General features: G+C 37.5%; 1 protein-coding gene across 9 annotated transcripts in view; it reads right to left on the bottom strand.

Annotated features, from left to right (window-relative positions):
• Positions 1–2,909: 2,909 nt before the first annotated feature.
• CARF (calcium responsive transcription factor) overlaps positions 2,910–20,156 on the bottom strand; it is a 74,113-nt gene continuing 56,866 nt past the window's right edge. For 8 of the 9 annotated variants that reach the window (XM_006153055.2, XM_006153054.3, XM_027773653.1 and 5 more), the window contains 5 exons: positions 19,033–19,195; positions 16,986–17,049; positions 10,668–10,798; positions 9,977–10,346; positions 6,574–7,068 (listed from right to left, as the gene is read on the bottom strand). In XM_006153055.2, coding sequence (XP_006153117.1) covers positions 6,950–7,068; positions 9,977–10,346; positions 10,668–10,798; positions 16,986–17,049; positions 19,033–19,195 — 847 coding nt within the window. In that variant the 3' untranslated portion in view covers positions 6,574–6,949. Of the gene's footprint in view, positions 3,767–6,573; positions 7,069–9,976; positions 10,347–10,667; positions 10,799–16,985; positions 17,050–19,032; positions 19,196–20,156 lie in introns of those variants that run through there. The other variant, XR_003550129.1, reaches the window with a different exon arrangement.

Genomic DNA, 20,156 nt, shown 5'->3' with positions numbered 1-20,156 from the left:
TTCTGACTTTCTGCCTCTCTTTCTGTCTCTTCAGTGAGCGCATGTGCAAAAATCTCCCTCAAAGGAAAAAATAAGAAAAATCATAAAATTATAAAACCTTTAGAAGAAGAAAGAAAAATCTTTGTTACCTTTGGTTAAGCAACGACTTCTTAGAATACAAAAGCACAACTCATCAAGAAAAAAAAAATGATAAACTGGACTTCATCCCAATTCATCTACCTTTGAAAGATGCTATTAAGAGTGAAACACCATTCCCTATGGGATGATTTCTCACTTTCTGTCTCTCTGTCTTTCTCTGTCTCCCTGGTGAGCACACACACCTTATAGCAAAAATCTCTCCTTAAAGAAAAAAGTTAGTACCAGCAGATGGCATAATGGTTACATTGCTGGATTCCCACATAATTGATCATGGTTTGAGTCCTGGACCCTGCAACTTAAAACTTATACAAGATGCATGTGCATGCATGCCCAAAATCCCAGGAGGAGAATGGAGGAGAAGGGATTACAGCATAGCCATCCTCCCTGGTGTGTGACTTCTCACTTTCTGTCTGTCTCTGGCGAGCGCATGTGCCCTATAGCAAAAACCTCTCCAAAAAAAATAAATAAATAAAAAAGAGTGAAATGTCAAACTATGGACCAAGTGAAAATATTTTTAAATCACATCTCTAACAATAAACCTGTATTTATAATGTATTTTTTTAGAACTCTCAAAATTCAATAAGAAATAATTTCATTTCAAAACAAGCAAAAGATTAAGACACTTGACTAAAGATGTAAATATATGGATAACAAGTAAAATATGAAAAGATACTCAAGTGTCAGACATCATATAAATAGAAAATAAAACCACAGTGAGATACTGCTACACACCTATTACAATCTCTAAAATCTAAAAATGTCCATAACAAGTGTTGACAGGATATGGAAAACCTGGAGCTCTTATATACTACTGGTAGAAATGTAAATGGTACTGACCACTTTGAAAAAAATATTTGGAAGTTCCTTAAAAGTTAATAATGGGGCCAGCAGGCAGTGTGGTGGTTAAGGGCACTGGATTCCCATATGGTCGACCATGGTTCAAGTCCCGGACCTGTCAGCTTGCTTTTTCACTTTCCCTCCCTCTCTCTATCTTACTCTGTCCCTCTCTGGTAAAATTAAAATAAATAAAGTCAAATAAAATAATTATTTGGAAAAAAGAAAAAGTTAATACTACCGGAGCCACCAGGTGGCGTGGTGGTGAAGGCACTGGGCTCCCACATGGCCAACTGTGGCTTAAGTCCCAGACCCAGTAGCTCAAAAATCATGCTGGCTGTATGTGCATGTATGCCCAAAATCTCAGAAGGAGAATGGAGGAGAAGGGACTGTGGTGTGGCCATCTCCCCAAGGATGATTTCTCACTTTCTCTCTCACTGTCTCTGTCTTTTTCCAGTGAGCACACGTATCCTGTGGCAAAAATCTTAACAACAACAAAAAAGTTAAATGCTACCATATGACCCAGCCACACCATTACTATAATATTTACCCAGGAGAAATGGAAGTATAAGTCTATATAGAGACTTGTAAACTAATGTTCACAGAAGCGTTATCTGGAATAGCCTAGAACTATAAACAACTCAAATGTCCATTATCACATGAATGGATAAGCAAATTATGGTATATCCATACAAGGCAATACTACTCAGCGGTAAAATGAATGAGCTATTTGTGCACACTGCAACACAGATCACAAAATAACTATGCTGAGGGACAAATTTGGTTCATAAGCTATGATTTCATTTATAGTGATGGAACAGGGAACAGTGGTTATCTGGTGATGACTGGTTTTGGTTAAGCGGGTAAGGAGTGAGGCTGGATTACAAAAGGGTATGTTAGATATCAAAATAGATACCTTTTAAGCGATAAACCAACTAATGGGGAAGTCATATAGTCCCTTCTGGAGAAATGAAGATTTTCCAGTTCTCAAAAATATGTACAATGGAACCAGCAGTTAGCGTTAACGGCTATGTCGCTGAACTCCCACGTAGTCGACTGCGGTTCACGTCCCGGACCCGGTGGCTTAAAACTCACGCTGGGCGCGTGTGCGTGCGTGCCCAAGATCCCGAGAGGAGAATGGAGAAGGGATTGCAGTGTGACCATCCGCCCTGGGGGGTGATTTCTCGCTTTCTGTCTCTATGTCTCTGTCTGTCTGGCGAGTGCACGTGCCCTATAGTGAAAAACCTCTCCAAAAAAACCCCCAAAAAACAAAAAAAAAACAAAACGTACAAGAGTGAAATAAATATAGAAAAAAAAAAAAGAGCAAAGGGAAAAAATTAATGATCTGTCTCTCTCTCTCTCTCTCTCTCTCTCTTTTTGCTGCAGGGGACATGCACTTTTCAGAGAGAGAGAAAGTGAGAAATCACCCACCAGGGGAGATGGCCATACCACAGTCCTTTCTCCTCCAGTCTCTTCTCAGGATTTTGGACATACATGCACGCGCACCTGGCATGACTTTCAAGCCACCAGGTCTGGGACTCAAACTGTAGAGTCAGCCATGTGGGATCCAGCATCTTAACCTCCACACCACCTGCTGGCCCACATCTCTTCTCTTTTAATCACACACTTCTTTCATTATTTGTAAAGCTGTACTTGAAAATATCATAGTGCCAGGATGTTAACAGAAAACTTGTTTATACCATATTACATGCGTTGTTTTAAAATGATGAAGCCTAGTTGACTTACAGAGTAAACACATACATAACCCAAAATGTAAAGCTAATAGCATTTGTAGTTAGGCTTAAAAAGTGTCAGGTTCCAAACTGAATATAAATCTCTAGCCAAAATTTTCAGGTATTAAAGTTTATTCAGTATCTTCAAGATGAACAAAACTACTGATTTATCTAGGTAAAGTATAAAAGGAAAAGTAACAAGTGTAAGAAAAAATAACACAGGATTTTTTAATGAAAAAATTACATTATAACAAGGACAATATACATTAAGTTACTATATATATATACATATATACACATATATACACACTTTGTTTAAACTCTTTTCAAATGTGGTACAAATTAAACAACATCATTCTCATATTCACATGATTAGGTATATATTTTGGTAAGATATAAAAAAAGACAAAACACAAGCTGGTAGACCTCAAAATTGGAAATGCTAATGTAGAACCAGATCCCCCAAATCTATGTTTTCTACCACTTTAGTGTCTCTTAGGAAACATTTACCTTGAATAATATATAAAAGCTTTTTCTTTTAAGTATACTAAGTGCTTACACAGAAAACCGTTATTGAGAGAAAGGCCCATCATGGCCTTTTCATCTGTAATTCACGGTACTATGTAAAGGACCACCTGGAGGTTTGGAACATGAGAACTACAATGAAGAAATGAGCTAAGCTGTAATTGTGAATTTCTAACTGCTAATTTTGAATGTCCAACTCACTACTACTGATATTATACCTTGTAATATGTGACACAAAAGAACATTTGTCAAACTTTGCTGTAGAGCTGTTAGGAGAATGCCAAATATAGATGTTGAAAAATTTAAGCACTTGTATTTAATACCCTACATATCTAAAAAAATAACTAAACTTTTTAAATATGTAAACATAGTTGTCAAAAAGTGATGCTAAGCACCTTTAAATACAATACTGATATATTGTGACTAAACATGCATATAAAGGACAAATAAAATTTTAAAAACTCATTTAGAAACCATTTTTAAGGAGCCGTTAATTGAAATACTTACATGAAAATATTGATAGTTCCAGTTTCTACCTAAAAACCAAGAGAGTATACAATTAGGGATTTAAACCTTCCTTCATACTCTAGATTTCTGTGGGGTTTTGTTTCTGGAGAAGATGCACTGCAACTCTCTGTCCTCAAGATAAAAAACAGTATCAGAAAAGACATTTATACAGAATTAAATGAGGGAAATATTTTTTGTTTTGTTCTTAATCAACTACCAAGTTTGAATACTCTGACATCCCTCATCCTCACAGGTAACTGAATAGAGTTAATATCCTAAACAAGCATTTCTCCTTAGCAACCCAACATCAAAAAAAGAAAGAAATGTTAGTAAAAATATAGTCAAGTTGGTAAAATATTTAATAATAAATCATTAACTATTACTGAAAAGTGAATATTTAAAATCTTTCAAAAGTTTCCAGGGACCAGTGGTTGGCATGGTGGCTGAGTTGCTGGACTCCCACATGGCAGATCATGATTCAAGTCCTGGAGCTGGCGGCTTGAAAATCATACTGAGCACATATGCATGTGTGACCAAAATCCTGGGAGGAGAATGGAGAAGGGGATTACGGTGTGGCCATCCCCCTAGAGGGTGATTTCTCACTTTCTCTCTGTCTATCTCTCTCTCATGAACACATGCATCCCTTGGCAAAAACCTAAAAAGGTTTCCATAAAAACTAAGAGTAACAAATGAAAAGGATACTAACTATGATACAATACCAAACTATGAATTAATTTGCATTTATTCTTTTTAAGTACACACAGACTAAGAAAAATCTGGGTTTTAGGTAGTTGACAGTTGTGTTTAACTTAGCATAACATCATCAAATTTGGCAGCCTGCCTCTACAAATGCCAACAGCAAAATTTTTCAATTCTTAGGAAAGAAGACAAATCTATTAGAAAATCATACATATGGCTAAATATTAATCTTGCATTAAATAGGATATAAATAATGGACTTTACATTAAATAGGATAGAAATAAAAAAAAGCAAAGAATTTCAGAATTCTAACATCTAATGAAACAGTGCTTTATATTTAAAGCTCTAAATATGTACCTGAAACAAAGTAAATTAAGAATTGGAGTCTGGACTTAGAAAAGCCAAAAGTGACTCATATTCATGTCAAGTATTACGGTTAAATTTCACATTATATTGTGCGTGCTTTCATATTAAACATTAATAGCCATTTGAAATTTATTTATTTTTTTAATTGCTATAGGGTATATGTGCTCACCAACGAGAGACAGAGAGTGGGAGAAAGCACTCTCCAGTGGGTTGTGGTCATGCCACAATCCCTTCTCCTTCCTTTCTCTATCTTGTCTGGCTTTTGGATGGGCACACAGTCACACATGCTCAGCATGTTTTTCAAGTACACAGGGGCCAGGATTCAAACTGCAGACAGCCATGTGGGACCTAGCTCCCTTAATTACTAGGCTATGGGGCTGGTTCAAAATTCTTTTTTTCTTAAAATAAATATTAAAATATATCCACAAAAGGTCTCTGGAAAAACAAAGCCTTTAGGTTAATTTCTTTCCTTTTTTTTTTTTTTTTTTAATTTGCTAGAGGGTGCATGCCCTTGCATGTGAGAGAGACACAGTACCCCCAATGAGGCATGTTCCCAATCCCTTCTCCATTTTTCTATCATCAGGACTTTAAGGCTGCCACAGACATGTGCATGTTACTCAAGCCCCTGGGGCCAGGATTTGAACAGGGCAATTGGCCATGTTGTATCTGGCTCCCCCAAACACTAGGCTAAGGGGCCAGTCCCAGGTTGATGTTTGGTGGTTACAGTTGGCATTTCTTGTTTTCCAGTCTTCCAGAAAATAGCAGCTTATAGTGAATACACTGATTTGTACTTATTTGGTATTTGAAGTAAATATACTTACTTAATAAGCAAATGTACTATTATAAATCAGATGTTGTGCGGTCTTTACTATGACCTACATTTTAAACTATAAATACGTAACCTGCAATATTATAAATTCTGATAATGACAATTCAGTAAGAACGCTGGCATAGAAAAATGTAAATATAACTCTAATTCTTTTCTAACCAGAGATGAATCTTCAATACATAACAGAGGAAAAAGTCTTCTACTGTCATGAAACATTCCCCAAATTATCTGTAAACACTAGGAAATTCTATTATTCTTTCTGAGTTCTCTCAACTTCTTCATCTTTCTACCTACAATATTTTACTTCCATTACAGTATAAATCCATGCTACAGGGACCAGCAGTTAGTGAATGGCTATGTCGCTGGACTCCCATATAGCTGACCACGGTTCGAGTCCTGGACCCAGTGGCTTAAACTCACGCCGGGCGCATGTGGGTGCGTGCCCAAGATCCCGAGAGGAGAATGGAGGAGAAGGGATTGTGGTGTGGCCATTCCCCCTGGGGGGTGATTTCTCGCTTTCTGTCACTCTGTCTCTGTCTGTCTGGCGAGCACATGTGCCCTATAGCAAAAACCTCTCCCCCCGAAAAAATCCATGCTACATATATCAATTTCTGTTGCTTAGCTGATTAACTTATGCTAAAATTCTCAGTCATTACCTAAACACTTCCAATTTCTATTAGCTGTCCGTTATAATGCTATTGATTTATAGTTAATGTACAGAAATTAAAAGGGAAGCGGTTAAAATACAACTGCATGGTTTCCACAGACATGACTACTGGGATCTGTGTTACAATGTAAAATCTACTGCTTTGTCTTCCCAAATGAGATAGACTATAAACATTTTCTCACCTGTCTGCCAATTAAAATCATCTTCACAATTTTAAAGAGAAAAAAATAAGTTATTTCAGAGCATAAAAATAATTTATGACATACATACACACCCACAAATACACACTCGCACAGCTTTCATTGTTCTTTTTTGTCTTTTAAGAATCAAAACTGGTTATTTCCAAAATTGAGTTAGATAATTATATGTGTTCAGACTATATTATTGTGGAGAAATTCAGATAAATTTTTGAAATACTGGCCTTATTAGATAATCAAAAAACACAAGAAGTATACAAAATAAGAGGAGTAAAATATCTCTTAAGAAAGGTAAAAATATGGAATTGGCAATAACATATCAGTTTTACACCAAAGCTGCTCATCAAACCAGCCTGTGGTCCAGTTATCACAATGCTGTGCTTTGACATATTCACCTTCTTTTATAAAATGCCAGGAGTCGCCAGAGCTGTAAATTCTGAAAAGCTTCAATAATTTAAGTAGCAGATAATTTCTTATAGTCCAACAAATTTTTTGCTTCCATAGACAATGCTGGTTCTTTGGGTTCTTGCTTAACTTGGCTCACAGAAATGGTACCTTCTGGATTTTCTTCAACTTTAAAACCAAACATAAAAGAAAAATCCTAAAGGTTAATACACTTTATGACACTGGGATCTTTAGAATTATATGAATTTAGAAGCAAAGCAAAAAAACACAGCAGTTTGGGGAAAAGAATCAAGTAATTGAGAAAAGCAGTTGGTGTATTTGAAAACTCTGTTTCTGATGTCTTATCAATCATTCATCATTAAATTCCTTTAGTAAGTTTGTAGTGATGAAAAAAGAAGAAACCTATAGTGATTCCCTTCTATAGCTAACCTGATAACAAAGTCATCCATAATTTGATAAAATTATGAGGAACAGATCATATTTAAATTTAACCATTTTTAAAATAATTATTTTTATTTAACTTTATTTATTTACACATCATCTTTTTTGTTTTGTTTTGTTTTTTATTTGAGCAGAGAAAGACAGAGAGAAAGAGAGAGAGGGGAAGTGAGAAAGCAAGCCGCCAAGTCGGTGACTCGAACTGCGGTTGGCCATATGGGAGTCCAGCATCCTTAACCACCATGCCACTTGCTGGCCCCTAAACTTAACCTTTTTTTTTTTTTTTAAATACGGGGAAATAAAAGTCAGGAAGCTTCTTATCATTTTTTTGAAAGAATTATTTTATTTAACATTATTTATTATTATTATTATTTTAAATTTGACCAGAGAGAGAGAGAAAGTGAGAAAGCAATCCACCAAGTCCAGGACTAGAACCACAGTTAGCCCTGTGGGAGTCCAGCACCCTTACCCACTTTGCCACCTGCTGACCCTGCCTCCCATTTTTTGAAAATTATTTGTTTGGCAAACAGAAGGCACATATACTACAAATTAATGCAGATGTTATTCCAATGCAGTTTCCATATGTGATCAAATATCAAAGAAAATGTTCCCTTCCTGAAGGACCTTAACTACACTAGAAAAAAAAAAAAAAGCCAGATCTTAACTAATAGCTCTAACTTAGCTGTGTGAGCTATGTGTTTGCTTATCTGAAACATTTCAGAATGCACTTACCATTCTGATGTCAAAGTACTTATGATCAAATTAGTCTAAACAAAGCATACTAGCACCATTATTGTGCACTGGCAAATGAGATGCCTCAGATCAAATTTTCATTTCTCCTTCTCAGGAATATCAGTTTTCAGTTGCTACAGGAAAAACAGGTTAAGGGACTGTATTTGCTCAGAGAAGCATGTTGAACACAGCTAATACTTGTTACATGTGGGTGTGTAAGAATTTAGCTTGAGACATGGAGAACCAGTAAAGGATGAATTTGAGTGACCTTAAGAAATCAGATTCAGGTGAAATAGGCCCTTGCATTATGATCTTACTTGATAACTCATGCAAATTTGGATCCGAAGCAGGTATCCTTTAAAGTAATTTATATTACAGCTCCCAGCACAGCAGTATGTTAGAATGGGGAAAAACCAACTTCAGAAATAGACAAACTAGGTTTAAATCCTTCATCTCTCACTAGATGTAACCTTCCTGAGCCATGTTCTCCCCATCTGCAGAAGGGAGACACCATAAATTATTTCGTGGAGTTGTGAGGATTAATTTAAGTACATTCCATTTTTCTTTCATGGATTCTCAGTTGTTACAGCTGCCATAACTCTCTGGATAAATTTTTTTAAAAGTAATGCTTCCAGGGATCAGCAGACGAAATGATGGTTATGTCACTAGATTCCCACGTAGTTGATCAAAGGTAGAGTCCTGGACCCAGTGGCTTAAAATTCATGCAGGGCATGTGTGCGTGTGTACCCAAAATTCCGAGAGAAGGGACTGCAGCATGACCAACGCTCCCAGGGGAAAGGAATTTCTCACTTTCTGTCTCTCGGTCTCTCCTGTGAGTACACACACCCTATAACAAAAATCTCTCTCTCTCTCTCAAAAAAAAAAAAAAAAAAAAAAGTAATGCTTTCAGGACAAGCCAGGTGGTGTGGTGGAATCCTTACAATTACATGAATTTACATCCCGTGTGGCTAGCTGCACAGTTCGAGTCCCAGATCCAGCAGCTTGAATAACGTGCTGGGCATGTGTGCATATATACCCCAAATCCCGAGTGTAGAAAGGATTGCAGTGTGGTCAGCCCTCCTAGGGGCTTTTTAACTTTCTCTCTCTCCTTCTCTGTCTCTCTCCAGCAAATGCTCATGCCCTTAGCAAAAACAAAAAGCAGTATTTCCAGTAAATAAAAAGACAACGATTCTTTTCTGGAAAGAGCTCAGAGTCTTCCTTATCAAGAAGAATCACGACCCAGATGGAGGGGAAATTTTCTATTCTAAGAATGATCTCTGTGTAGATTTCTGTTCTTCAAAATGGTAAAGCTTTTCTCTTGAAAGTACCCAATCAAGGACAATTTGTGTGGGGGGGACAATGACAGCTCAGAAAGGAGATAACAGAGTTTACTACAGTTGGTAATAAGGTGAGGGTAACAGTATTGGACTAAGTGTCTAAGTCTTACTCCCTTTCAACTTCCACTGACTTCAACCTTAGGTCTATAACTTAATAACTTTGTTTCAATTTTTATATCTGCCTATTTCATTCCATTTTTCTTTGTGTGTGCACAGAGCAATCTTTCCATAACAATTTTAGCACTAAAACAGTCTGCTTATTTTATTTGTGCCTATCAGATTTTTTCCCCATGCATGCAAGGTAATCTTTTTGGTTTCACATCAATACAGGTTTTCCACAGAAAAAAAGGAATAAATTATTTCAGTGGACTTATTAGAAATTAAAAAAAATTAAGTTTCGAAGTTCATAAACTCATGCTAATAAAATCATCCCCAACTCTCACAATTTTGCTTATTTATACAAAATTATAAACCACCGTGAAGAAGGGACAAGTTTTTCTGTAGTGCAATATAGTGATGATAGTCCATAAGGTTAAAAAAAACAGCAAAATAAGTTGATTTCAACTTACTAAGTCCTGGGTGGTTGTCTACAATCCGTATGGGAATGGTCTGCACATCTCCCAACAGAATCCGATGAACACTTCCTTCCAGACTCCCTGTATCCTCGACATCTCCAACTTCTACCAGCTGATCCATTGCAACTAGATTTTGAACTGGTCCTGGAAGGTTGCCCATGGCAGAGGGAGTACTATTATTTTGGGTTAGGCATGTATCTATTTGAAGGCTATGACCTTGACCAAGCAATAAGGAATTATTACTCATTACAGCACTTCCTATTGAATCCAGAAGTCTTGAAGGACTGGAGGAGGGATGGTTATTTACTGATATCAGAGCTGTTGACCCATCAGCAGAGGAGAATCTTGGTTGTAATTGCAAGCCCTTTTAAACAAAAAAGAGTTATATCAAAATGTCTGAATTTACTATGTATGATATTCTCATAGGATATATTCTTTTGACAAAAAAATTGGGACAAATAAAATATAAGGGTAGGGTCACTAACAAAAATAAACTGACAACAGAAACAAGAACCAAAGGAAATGTAGTATACTTAAATTTTATTGCATTCATGGCCAATCTCAAAATTTCAAAACATACTGTTTGAATTACTATTGAATCATAATTCATTGAAAATCTCTAAGAGACAGAAAGAAATTTAGGAAGAAAAGGGTCTCAAATTTGACTCTTTTACTGTATACCTACCTGTAGTTGTGTAAATATTTTGGGTTGAAATGCAGATAGTGAGGAGAGCAAGTGAGTTGGCTCTGGAGGCAAAGAACCCCCCGTCTGATTTGTTTCCACTTTGGTGGTAACTGGTTCTCCTGGTGAATTTCCTAAATTATATTTAAAAAAAGAAAGATTAAAACAAAATTTTATGGCTTCTAGGATACTACATTTTATTATGACTCTATCAGAACTAGAATAGGAAATAATGTCAAAGGATTGCAAAGGACTCCAAGTCATCTAGTCCACTACTTCTAGAAACTGACACATCATCAGAATTTATTTTTTTAGTTTGCTATAGGGCATGTGCACTTGCCAGAGAGAGAGAGAGAAACCACTCTCAGGGGTGGGAGAGGGGATGGCACAGTACAATCTCTTCTCCCTTTTCCCCTTGGGACTTCTGGCATACATGCACATGCACCTGGCATGGTTATCAAGCCTACAGGTCCACCCCAGATCATCAGAATTTCTAAGGGAATTTTTGAAAATATAGATTCTGGGACCAGCAGTTAGCGTAATGGCTATGTCGCTGGATTCTCACGTAGTCAACCGCGGTTCGCATCCCGGACCCGGTGGCCTAAACTCACGCAGGGTGCATGTGTGTGTGTGTGTGTCCAAGATCCCGAGAGGAGAATGGAGGAGAAGGGATTGTGGTGTGGCCTTCCCCTCTGGGGGGTGACTTCTCGCTTTCTGTCTCTCTGTCTCTCTCTGTCTGGCGAGCGCACACGCCCTATAGCAAAAACCTCTAAAAAAAAAAAAAAAAAGATTCCTAGGTTCAACCTCCATTAATTTCAACTGAGTAGATCTAGGATAGGCTCCTAGACTGCATCTAGACTATCCTGTGGCATGGAAATTAAGGTGGTTGGATCTCACATGTCTGACAATACAGTTTGCGTCTGGGCCCAATGGCTTGAGAAAAATGCTAAGCACATGTACATGCATGCCCCAATCCTGAAAACTGAGGGAGAAGTGGAGATGGGATTGTGGTGTGACCATGCCCCATGGGTTATGCTTCATCATTTTCCACTCTCTTTTTCTGGTGAGTACACATGCCTCTGGTAAATTTCAAAACAAAGAAAAAGAAATAAAGATTCTACATCTGTACATCTAATCTAGTCCATTCTTTATGCAACAATGCTGGACTACAATTGACCTCTAGATGTGTGTATCCTATTTAAAAGACTAAATTTAATTCATCTTTGTAGCCTCATGGCCCAAGATACCACCTGGCAAAAGTCCCAGTAGTAACAGCATTGAATTTTTTTCAATGACTCATTTTGAAATAAATGAATGAAAGTTAAGAATGTTGCTTTAATATCTCAACTTTGAAATTAATTGTACTTAGAAAATTTATCTCATTCTTAATTCTTTTATGTTAATCAAGATAAACTGATTTATTTTCTTTACTATTTTTTTTTTTGGAGACATTTTTGCTATAGGGCACATGTGCTCGCCAGAAAGACAAAGACAGACAGAGAGACAGAAATTGAGGAATCCCCCCCAGAGGGGGATGGCCACGCCACAATCCCTGCTCCTCCATTCTCCTCTCAGGGTCTTGGGCACTCATGCACACATGCCCAGCATGAGTTTAAGTCACCTGGTCTGGGACTCGAACCACGGTCAACAACACAGGAGTCCAGCGACATTATACCAACTGCTGGTCCTGTAAAATATATTGATTTCTTTAAGTCAACCAAAAACAATTAACAGTGACCAGCAGATGACATAATGGTTACATTGCTGGACTCCCACATAGTTGACCATTGTTCGAATTTCAGACCTGGTGGCTTGACACTCACGCCAGGCATGTGTGCATGTGTGCCCAAAATCCTGAGAGGAGAGTGGAAGAGAAGGGATCACAGCATGGCCATCCCCCCTGGGGGGTGATTTCTCACTTTCTGTTTCTGTCTCTCTGGCAAGCATACATGCCTTATAGCAAAAATCCCTTTATAAAAAAAAAAAGTCCAACCTGTATATTATTGTACTTTATAGAAAACAAAACAAAAATCAAACAAGAATCCCTAATTATCACCAATTATTTATCATTTCCATAATATAACTGAGTAATTTTAAAAACTGGCCCTGATATCAGACATGGATGGGCTTAAGCACTAGCTTTTTCTATGTAACTCAATTTCACTTTTATTGTTGGCTTTTTTTTTAGGTTGTCATAGGACGTGTATGTGTGTGCGCTCATGAGAAAGAAGAGAGACAGAGAGATTCAGACAGAAGGAAAATGAGAAATTACTCCGCAGAGGGAATGGCTATGTCACAATCCTATCTCATCCCTTCTCTCAGAATTTTGAGTATGCATGCACATGGGCCCAGCATGGTTTTCAAGCCACCGGATATGAGACTCGAACTGTGGTCAGCCATGTGGGAGTCCAGCACCACCTGCTGCCCTGTTTCTTCATTTGTAAAATCAGTATTAAGTGTCCTTCCTCAAAGGGCTGCTAAGAGGATTTAATAGCATTTTCACATTTCTTGGTTTCTTTATGTCCTTTTCTCCACTCTGTTGTAGTCACCCACTTCTATAACCATACTCTGTACTATTCTATCTCTAAAATTCAAACATCCCATTCTTTGACCACAACCTCTTATTCTTCCAGAAATTCTGCTCAGGTACTTGGTAACAACTGTTTTTCAATTTCAAGTGAACCTTCAGTCAACAAATCCCTTGGCTTTCTTCAAATCCATCTACTGTTTCCTTAACAAATTCGCTCCACCCAGATTAGAGTTCTGGGTCTGTAATTTCTGTGACTCTCTTAGAAGTACCTTAAATTCTCAGGACCATCAGTGAGCGTAATGGCTATGTCACTGGATTCCTATGTAGTTGACTGTGGTTCAAGTCCCAGACCTGGCGGTTTAAATTCACGCCAGGAGCCTGTGTGTGCGTGCCCAAGCAAAACCTCTCAAAATAAATAAATAAACAAACAAACAAACAAACAAATAAATAAATAAATAAAAGTACCTTAAACTCCCTCCTTTCTGTTCTTTGACCATATGCCCCTGGTAAAATGCTGACTCTGGATGAAAATGGCTTCCTATGCCTGTACATGGGAAGCTGAGTGTCACTGAGTAAGAAATTCACTATTACTAATAGGACCAATTAATGATTATCAACCTCAACTGGACTTTCACCTACATCTGGTGATGCTCCTCTCATTCTCTAAATATTTCTAAATGTCATTTCCCTCAAAGCAAAACCACCCTTCTCAAGACATTTCCCCATTCTTAGAAATTTTACTTAAAGAAAAAATAAATTTCCTCAGCTTTCTACCACCATCTTCACCTGTTTCTTCAGGTCTCTTCTACTGTCTTAAAATATCTTCCCTCGGAACCAGCAGGTGGTATAGTGGCATGGTGCTGAATTCCCACAAGACTGAATGTGGTTCAAGTCCCAGATGCAGCAGCTTGAAATCCACGCTGGGCATGTGTGCACACATACCCAAAGTCCCAGGAGGAGAATGGATTGTGGAGTGGCCATACCCCCCACAGGAGGTGATTTCTCACTTTCCTTCTGTCTCTCTTGTTTCTCTTCTCTACAGTGTGTACAAGCGCCTTATGGCAAAAAAAAAAAAAAAAAACTTAAACAAATGAACAAACAAAATCTCCCTTCAACCTCATACTCTCTTCATAGCAAAATGCTTGCAAACATTGTCCACAATGTCTCTACTCCTTCATTCATCTCCCATTGACTCTTCAACCACTCAATATGGCTTCCTTCTAACCTACTTCGTTGAAATGGTAGCAATATTCAAGCTTTCCAAACCTGATCTTATGGCCATTTTTCTCTCTCTGTCCTAAACAATACCCTATTTTTTTTTTTTTTTTTTTTGCCAGATACTAAGCTCATCAAGTACCATTACCAGTCATTGTTCACGGTAAAAATTCAGAGGTCATCTTAGAGTATTCCCACTCTTTTACCCCCTACATCAATTCAATCACTAACCTACATCTTCAAATCCTACTTCATTTATTTTTAGGTTTTTGCCATAGTGTGTGTATACTCACCAGAGAGAGGAAAAGTGAGAAATCCCCCCCCCCCTCCAAGTGGGTGGTCATACCACAACCCCTTCTTCTTCATTCTCCTCCTGACATTTTCAGTACGCACCCACACATATCTGGAGTGATTCTCAAGCCACCAGGTCTGGGACTTGAACTGCCGTTCACCATGTGGGAGTCCATCCAGTAGCTTAACCATCATGCCACCTGCTGGCCCTCGAATAATACTTTAAAAACTGCTCCTTAGGACCAGTTCTGTTGCTTGGTGGTTAAGGCACTTGGCTCCCACATGGCTGACAGTTTGAGCCCTGGACCCAGCAGCTTGATAAACACACTGGGCATGTGTGTATGCATGCCTAAAATCCCAAATGGAGACTGGAAGAGAAGGGTTCACAGTGTAGCCTGGATACATACTTCTTCCTCATTCCCCCCGCCCCCCCCATCTTTCTCTGGCAAGAGCATGCACTCAATGGTGGAAAAAATAAAAACAAAAAGAACAAAAAACTCCTTAAATTTAATTCTGGCAGAAATGCCACAGACTATAGCTTAAACCACTATTACCTTTCATCTGAATAGTTAATGGCTTGCTAAACCTGTTTTGCTTATCCAGTTTTAATTTTTCTATGCTGAACCCACACAAACACTCAAGGTTTAAGTTCCTTAAGTATGACAAGCTCTTTTCTGACTTAGTGTTTCTTTCAATGACAAATTTCTTCATTTTTCAGTTCTTATCTTAAAAGTCAAGTTTTCAAGTGTCACTTCTCTATTCCCTGGACTAAGCAACATGTCTCTGTAACTATTCCAATATAATTTTGTACAATTCTTTCATGGCACTTTTCATAATGGTAATGAATTAGAATCTACTTGTTAAGTGTTCTTTTTCTCTCAAAAACTTTACATTTCACGAGGCAGGAAACTTACTCATTCTTTTCTATGCCCAGCTATATATATATATATATATATATAAAATAGTCACTAGTTGACTCTAAAGTATCTATTTTGGTGTTAACTTTTTAGAATGTATCATGCTAGGCAACAGGTATATTATTGGGTTGTTGGAAAAATCATTATGCATTTCTGCATAGAAAACCACATCATGACTTTTCTGACAACCCCATAATTTTAATAAAATATAATCCTTGTCCCTGAAGAGCTCAAATCATAATGACAGACAGACATGCAGACAGAAGATTACCATGGAGCCACCAGGTTGTATGGTGAAGGCAGCTAGATCCCCAAATGGTTGACTACATGGTTTGAGTGCTAGATGTGGTAGCTTGAAAATCAAGCCAGGAGCATGTGCATGTGTGCCCAAAACTACAAGAGGAAAATGGAGGAGAAGGGATTACAGCATGGCCATTCTCTCTGGGGGGTGATTTCCCACATTTTTTCTTTATCTTTCTGTCCCTGTCTTTCTCCAGCAAGCAAATGGACCTATAGAAAAACAAACAAACAAAACTACCTCTTTTTGTTTGTTTGTTAAGATTTTTGCCATAGGGTCCCACAGAGAGAGAGACGGAAAGAAATCACCAGAGATTATTTCTGGGCGGGGATAGGGGGAACGGCCATGCTGTAATCCCTTCTACTCCATTCCATTCTCCTCTCAGGAACCTGGGCACCTTCACATGCAAGCTCAATGTATTTTTCAAGCTGTGGGGACTGGAACCTCAAAGCTGGCCATGTGGGATCCAGCGCCCTAACCATCACACTATCTGGTGACCCTAAAAGGTTACCATGTTACATGTACAGGTAAATACAAAAGAGTGAATAGCTAACTTTATATAGGGGGTGAAGTTAAGATAGTAGATACAACCAAAGAGATTGCTGTAAGAGGAGTTTTCCAAGCTAAAGAAAAGATATATCAAAGAGTTAGAACATACGCAAAAAAGATGAAGTGAAATAAGAATATTCAGAGAACATAGGAGTAAGAACATATGAGAAAAAGAAAACACACAAAATGAACAATAGTTTCCAGATCAAGATACTTTAGGGTTATTAGTACTGGAATAAGCCAGTCTTCTAGTTCACTATGCGAATAATCAGTCTCAACACTTTTTAGTAAGAAGTATAAAAGCTGACTATAGAAGGAAATCTAAATAGCTTGGAAGTATTTTGATAAACTCTAACATAAGGTAGTCTTGTTTCTATGGGTCATGGTTTATCTACAAAATTTTATTAGATGAGATAATATCTTAAGCTCCTTCCAATGTTAACACTTTGATTTTATATTTTTTAGGTGAAATGCTTTCATTTATTGATTTTGTATTTAAAAGATCTTCAAGTTTAACCTACCTTCTGCAAATGTAACCGTCACAGTCTCTCTGAGAATATTCCCACTGTCTGTGGTCCACTGAAGCTGAAATGGGAACAAGCATTTCAGTAAAAATAAAGCATTTATATTTAAAAATATGAAAACTCAATTCAATTATCATATTTTATTCAGTCATAGTACAATTGTGTTCTATCCTGCAATTACTAACTTCACTTGTTCACATTCTGAAAGCAAAATATATTTCACTCAATTTCTGAGTTCAGATAGCAAGAATCTGGAAAGAAGTGTAGCTGAGAAAAATCATGGCTTTAATTCCTGAATTCTGGATAGTAAATAAGAGTTTTGGATAGCAAAGACTAGCAGTTCTAGCTTAAAGAAAATTTAAATCTATTCAGTTACTGAATTTGGAGAGTAAAATTAAGGAGAGTAAAGGCTAGTGCTACTCAGATTTTAATGCCACGATCACCACCTGTGAAGCAATTAGTTTCTGGGTAATTATGGGAATCTCTTTTGAGTAGGCAACATTTTCATAGAGATAACTAATATTTAGGGGGAAACTATGGTATTAAAGTATAAGGTAAAATTGGGGGCCAGCTCATGGACTGGTGGCTGAGGTGGCTGTATTCCACATGTTCGACCACACAGTTCAACTCCCAGACCCAGTAGCTTGAAAAACATAGCCAGTATGTGTAAATGCATGCCTTAAATCCCAAAAGAGGTGGGGGGGGATGGAGGAGAGGGCATTGTGGCATGGCCATTCTCTATGGGGAGGTGCTTTCTCACTTGTCCTCCCCTCCACCTCCCTGGTCTCTTTCCAGTGAGTGTATACACTCTTCAACAAATTAAAAATAAAAAAAAAAAGGTATTCATAGATGGAATACAGAACCAACACCACCATTTTGTATATTTAAGTCTGAACTCTTCTATTTAAACTTGCCTATCTTTTTTTTAAAATAAAAGATAAACTTTACATATATATATTGATTAATTAATTCAGATTTTTGCCTTAGGGCTTGTGTGCTTGCTAGAAAGACAGAGAAAGGGAAAGTGAGAAATCATCCTCCATGAAGGGTGGCCATACCATAATCCCTTCTCCTCCATTCTCCTCTCAGGATTTTGGGCATGTGCATGCGCACATGCAAGTGTGCACACACGTCCAGCATGAGTTTCAAGTCACCAGGTCTGGAACTCAAACCATGCTCAGTCATGTGGGAATCTAGCACCTTAACCACCATGCAACCTGCTGGCTTCACCCATATATTTTTTTTAAAGGGGAAAAGAGAGGGGAGGAGCAATATACAGTCTGTACTCAATAAATGTCTGTTAATGAAGAAGAAATAACTTTCATGGTGAAAAATAAGTTTGATTTTTAAAGACAAATTTGTGTTTTTATTATAGTCAGTATAGAAAATTTCCTGATTTTTCTTCTTGTGAGTTAAAAAAAATGAGTCAAGTCATCATTTGAGGGCTTGTAATCTACACTTTAAAAATTATGCCATGCGGGAACCAGCAGTTAGCGTAATGGCTATGTTGCTGGACTCCCACATAATTGACCGCAGTTCATGTCCCGGACCCGGTGGCTTAAAACTCATGCCGGGCGCGTGTGCGTGCATGCCCAAGATCCCAAGAGGAGAATGGAGGAGAAGGGATTGCGGCGTGACCATCCCCCCTGGGGGGTGATTTCTCGCTTTCTGTCTCTATGTCTCTCTCTGTCTGTCTGGTGAGCGCACGCGCCCTACAGTGAAAATCTCTCAAAAAAAAAAAAAATTATGCCATGCAACTGGCAGGTTGGGCATGGTGGCTAAGGCAGTGGACTCCCACATTGCTGACCGTGGTCCAAGTCCCAGACCTGGTAGCTTGCTTTCTCACTTTCTCTGTCTCTCTCTGGTTATATTAAATAATAGTAATAATAATAATAAATAAAACTAATTTTTTAAAATGTCATCATTTTTCCTTTTATCACAGTTATACAGATAGCATAATACTAGCCATTCCTACTAGGCCAAATATTAAGAGAAGTTCAGAAAGATTCCATAATAAAGTAAGGAATTATAGTCATAATCATACCGTTGCTGGAATAATCTCTGAGTTATATACTGTATCTCCATTTCTCAAGGATTTCTGAACCTCATGGATGTGATTTTTAATATCATTTACAGTTGGAAAAAAAGATAAATTATGTCTTTCAGGTACCTCATCAGGTCTGAACAGTTCTCGTTCCACAAATTTTCTGTGGAAAATATAAAATAGAATAAAAAATGGAAGACATATAGTAATATACTTGTAGATTAAAAAAAAGAGAAAGGTTCTCTTTCAGAATAAACTTCTATAGATTATGATTTACAGCTCTAAAAATAATTTATATTTTCCCATTTAAAGTTTTTTCTCTACATTAAATTACAGAATTTACACAAATTTAAAAACATGTAATGTAGAGGATTGCAAGTGTCATGAAGATTAAGGCACTGGATTCCACATGGCCAACTCCAAGGTTTGAGTCCTGGACCTGGTGGCTTGAAAATCACACTAGATGCATGTGCATATGTGCCAAAAATCAAGAGATTGAAATGGAGGTGAAGGGATTATGGCATGGCCATCCTCCCTGGGGATTATTTCTCACTTTCTCTCTCTCTCTCTCTCTCTATATATATATATATATATCTTTTTTTTACTTTTACTTTTTTATTTAGTCATCTACTGTACATCAATACAGTATATAAAATGATATTTTCCATCCAGGATACATTGTATATTGGCTAAATCAAGGATATTACCATATATGTTATGATCAACAAATTATTTCCTATTTCTTGTTTTTTATATATTTTGCTTTCCCCTCCTTGATTCCCTACCTCTCACCTTCTATTAATTCCCCCACTTCTCCCATATTGTCTCTGATATCTACAGTTGTTTTCCATGTCTTTTTTTTTTTTTACATTTTATTGATTCACTAAAGATCTTAATTTAACACTTTCGATAGCAACCACAGCTAATATATACATATCTATGAACACATGTCTGACTGGGCATAAACCTCAGTGAGCAAAGTGAACATACTATATAAAGTAGCACCTCACTGGGGCTCTATAGCTTACTGCAGTCATTATACAGGTATTAGTAGATTTTTTTTTTTTGGAGAGGTTTTTGCTATAGGGTGCGTGCGCTCGCCAGAGAGACAGAGAGAGACAGAG

Source organism: Tupaia chinensis, unplaced genomic scaffold (genome assembly GCF_000334495.1).
Source record: "Tupaia chinensis unplaced genomic scaffold, TupChi_1.0 Scaffold000361_2, whole genome shotgun sequence".
NCBI classification, from domain to species: Eukaryota; Metazoa; Chordata; class Mammalia; order Scandentia; family Tupaiidae; genus Tupaia; species Tupaia belangeri.
Note: the sequence above shows the minus strand (reverse complement) of the source record. Positions and strands in the feature narration are given on the sequence as shown.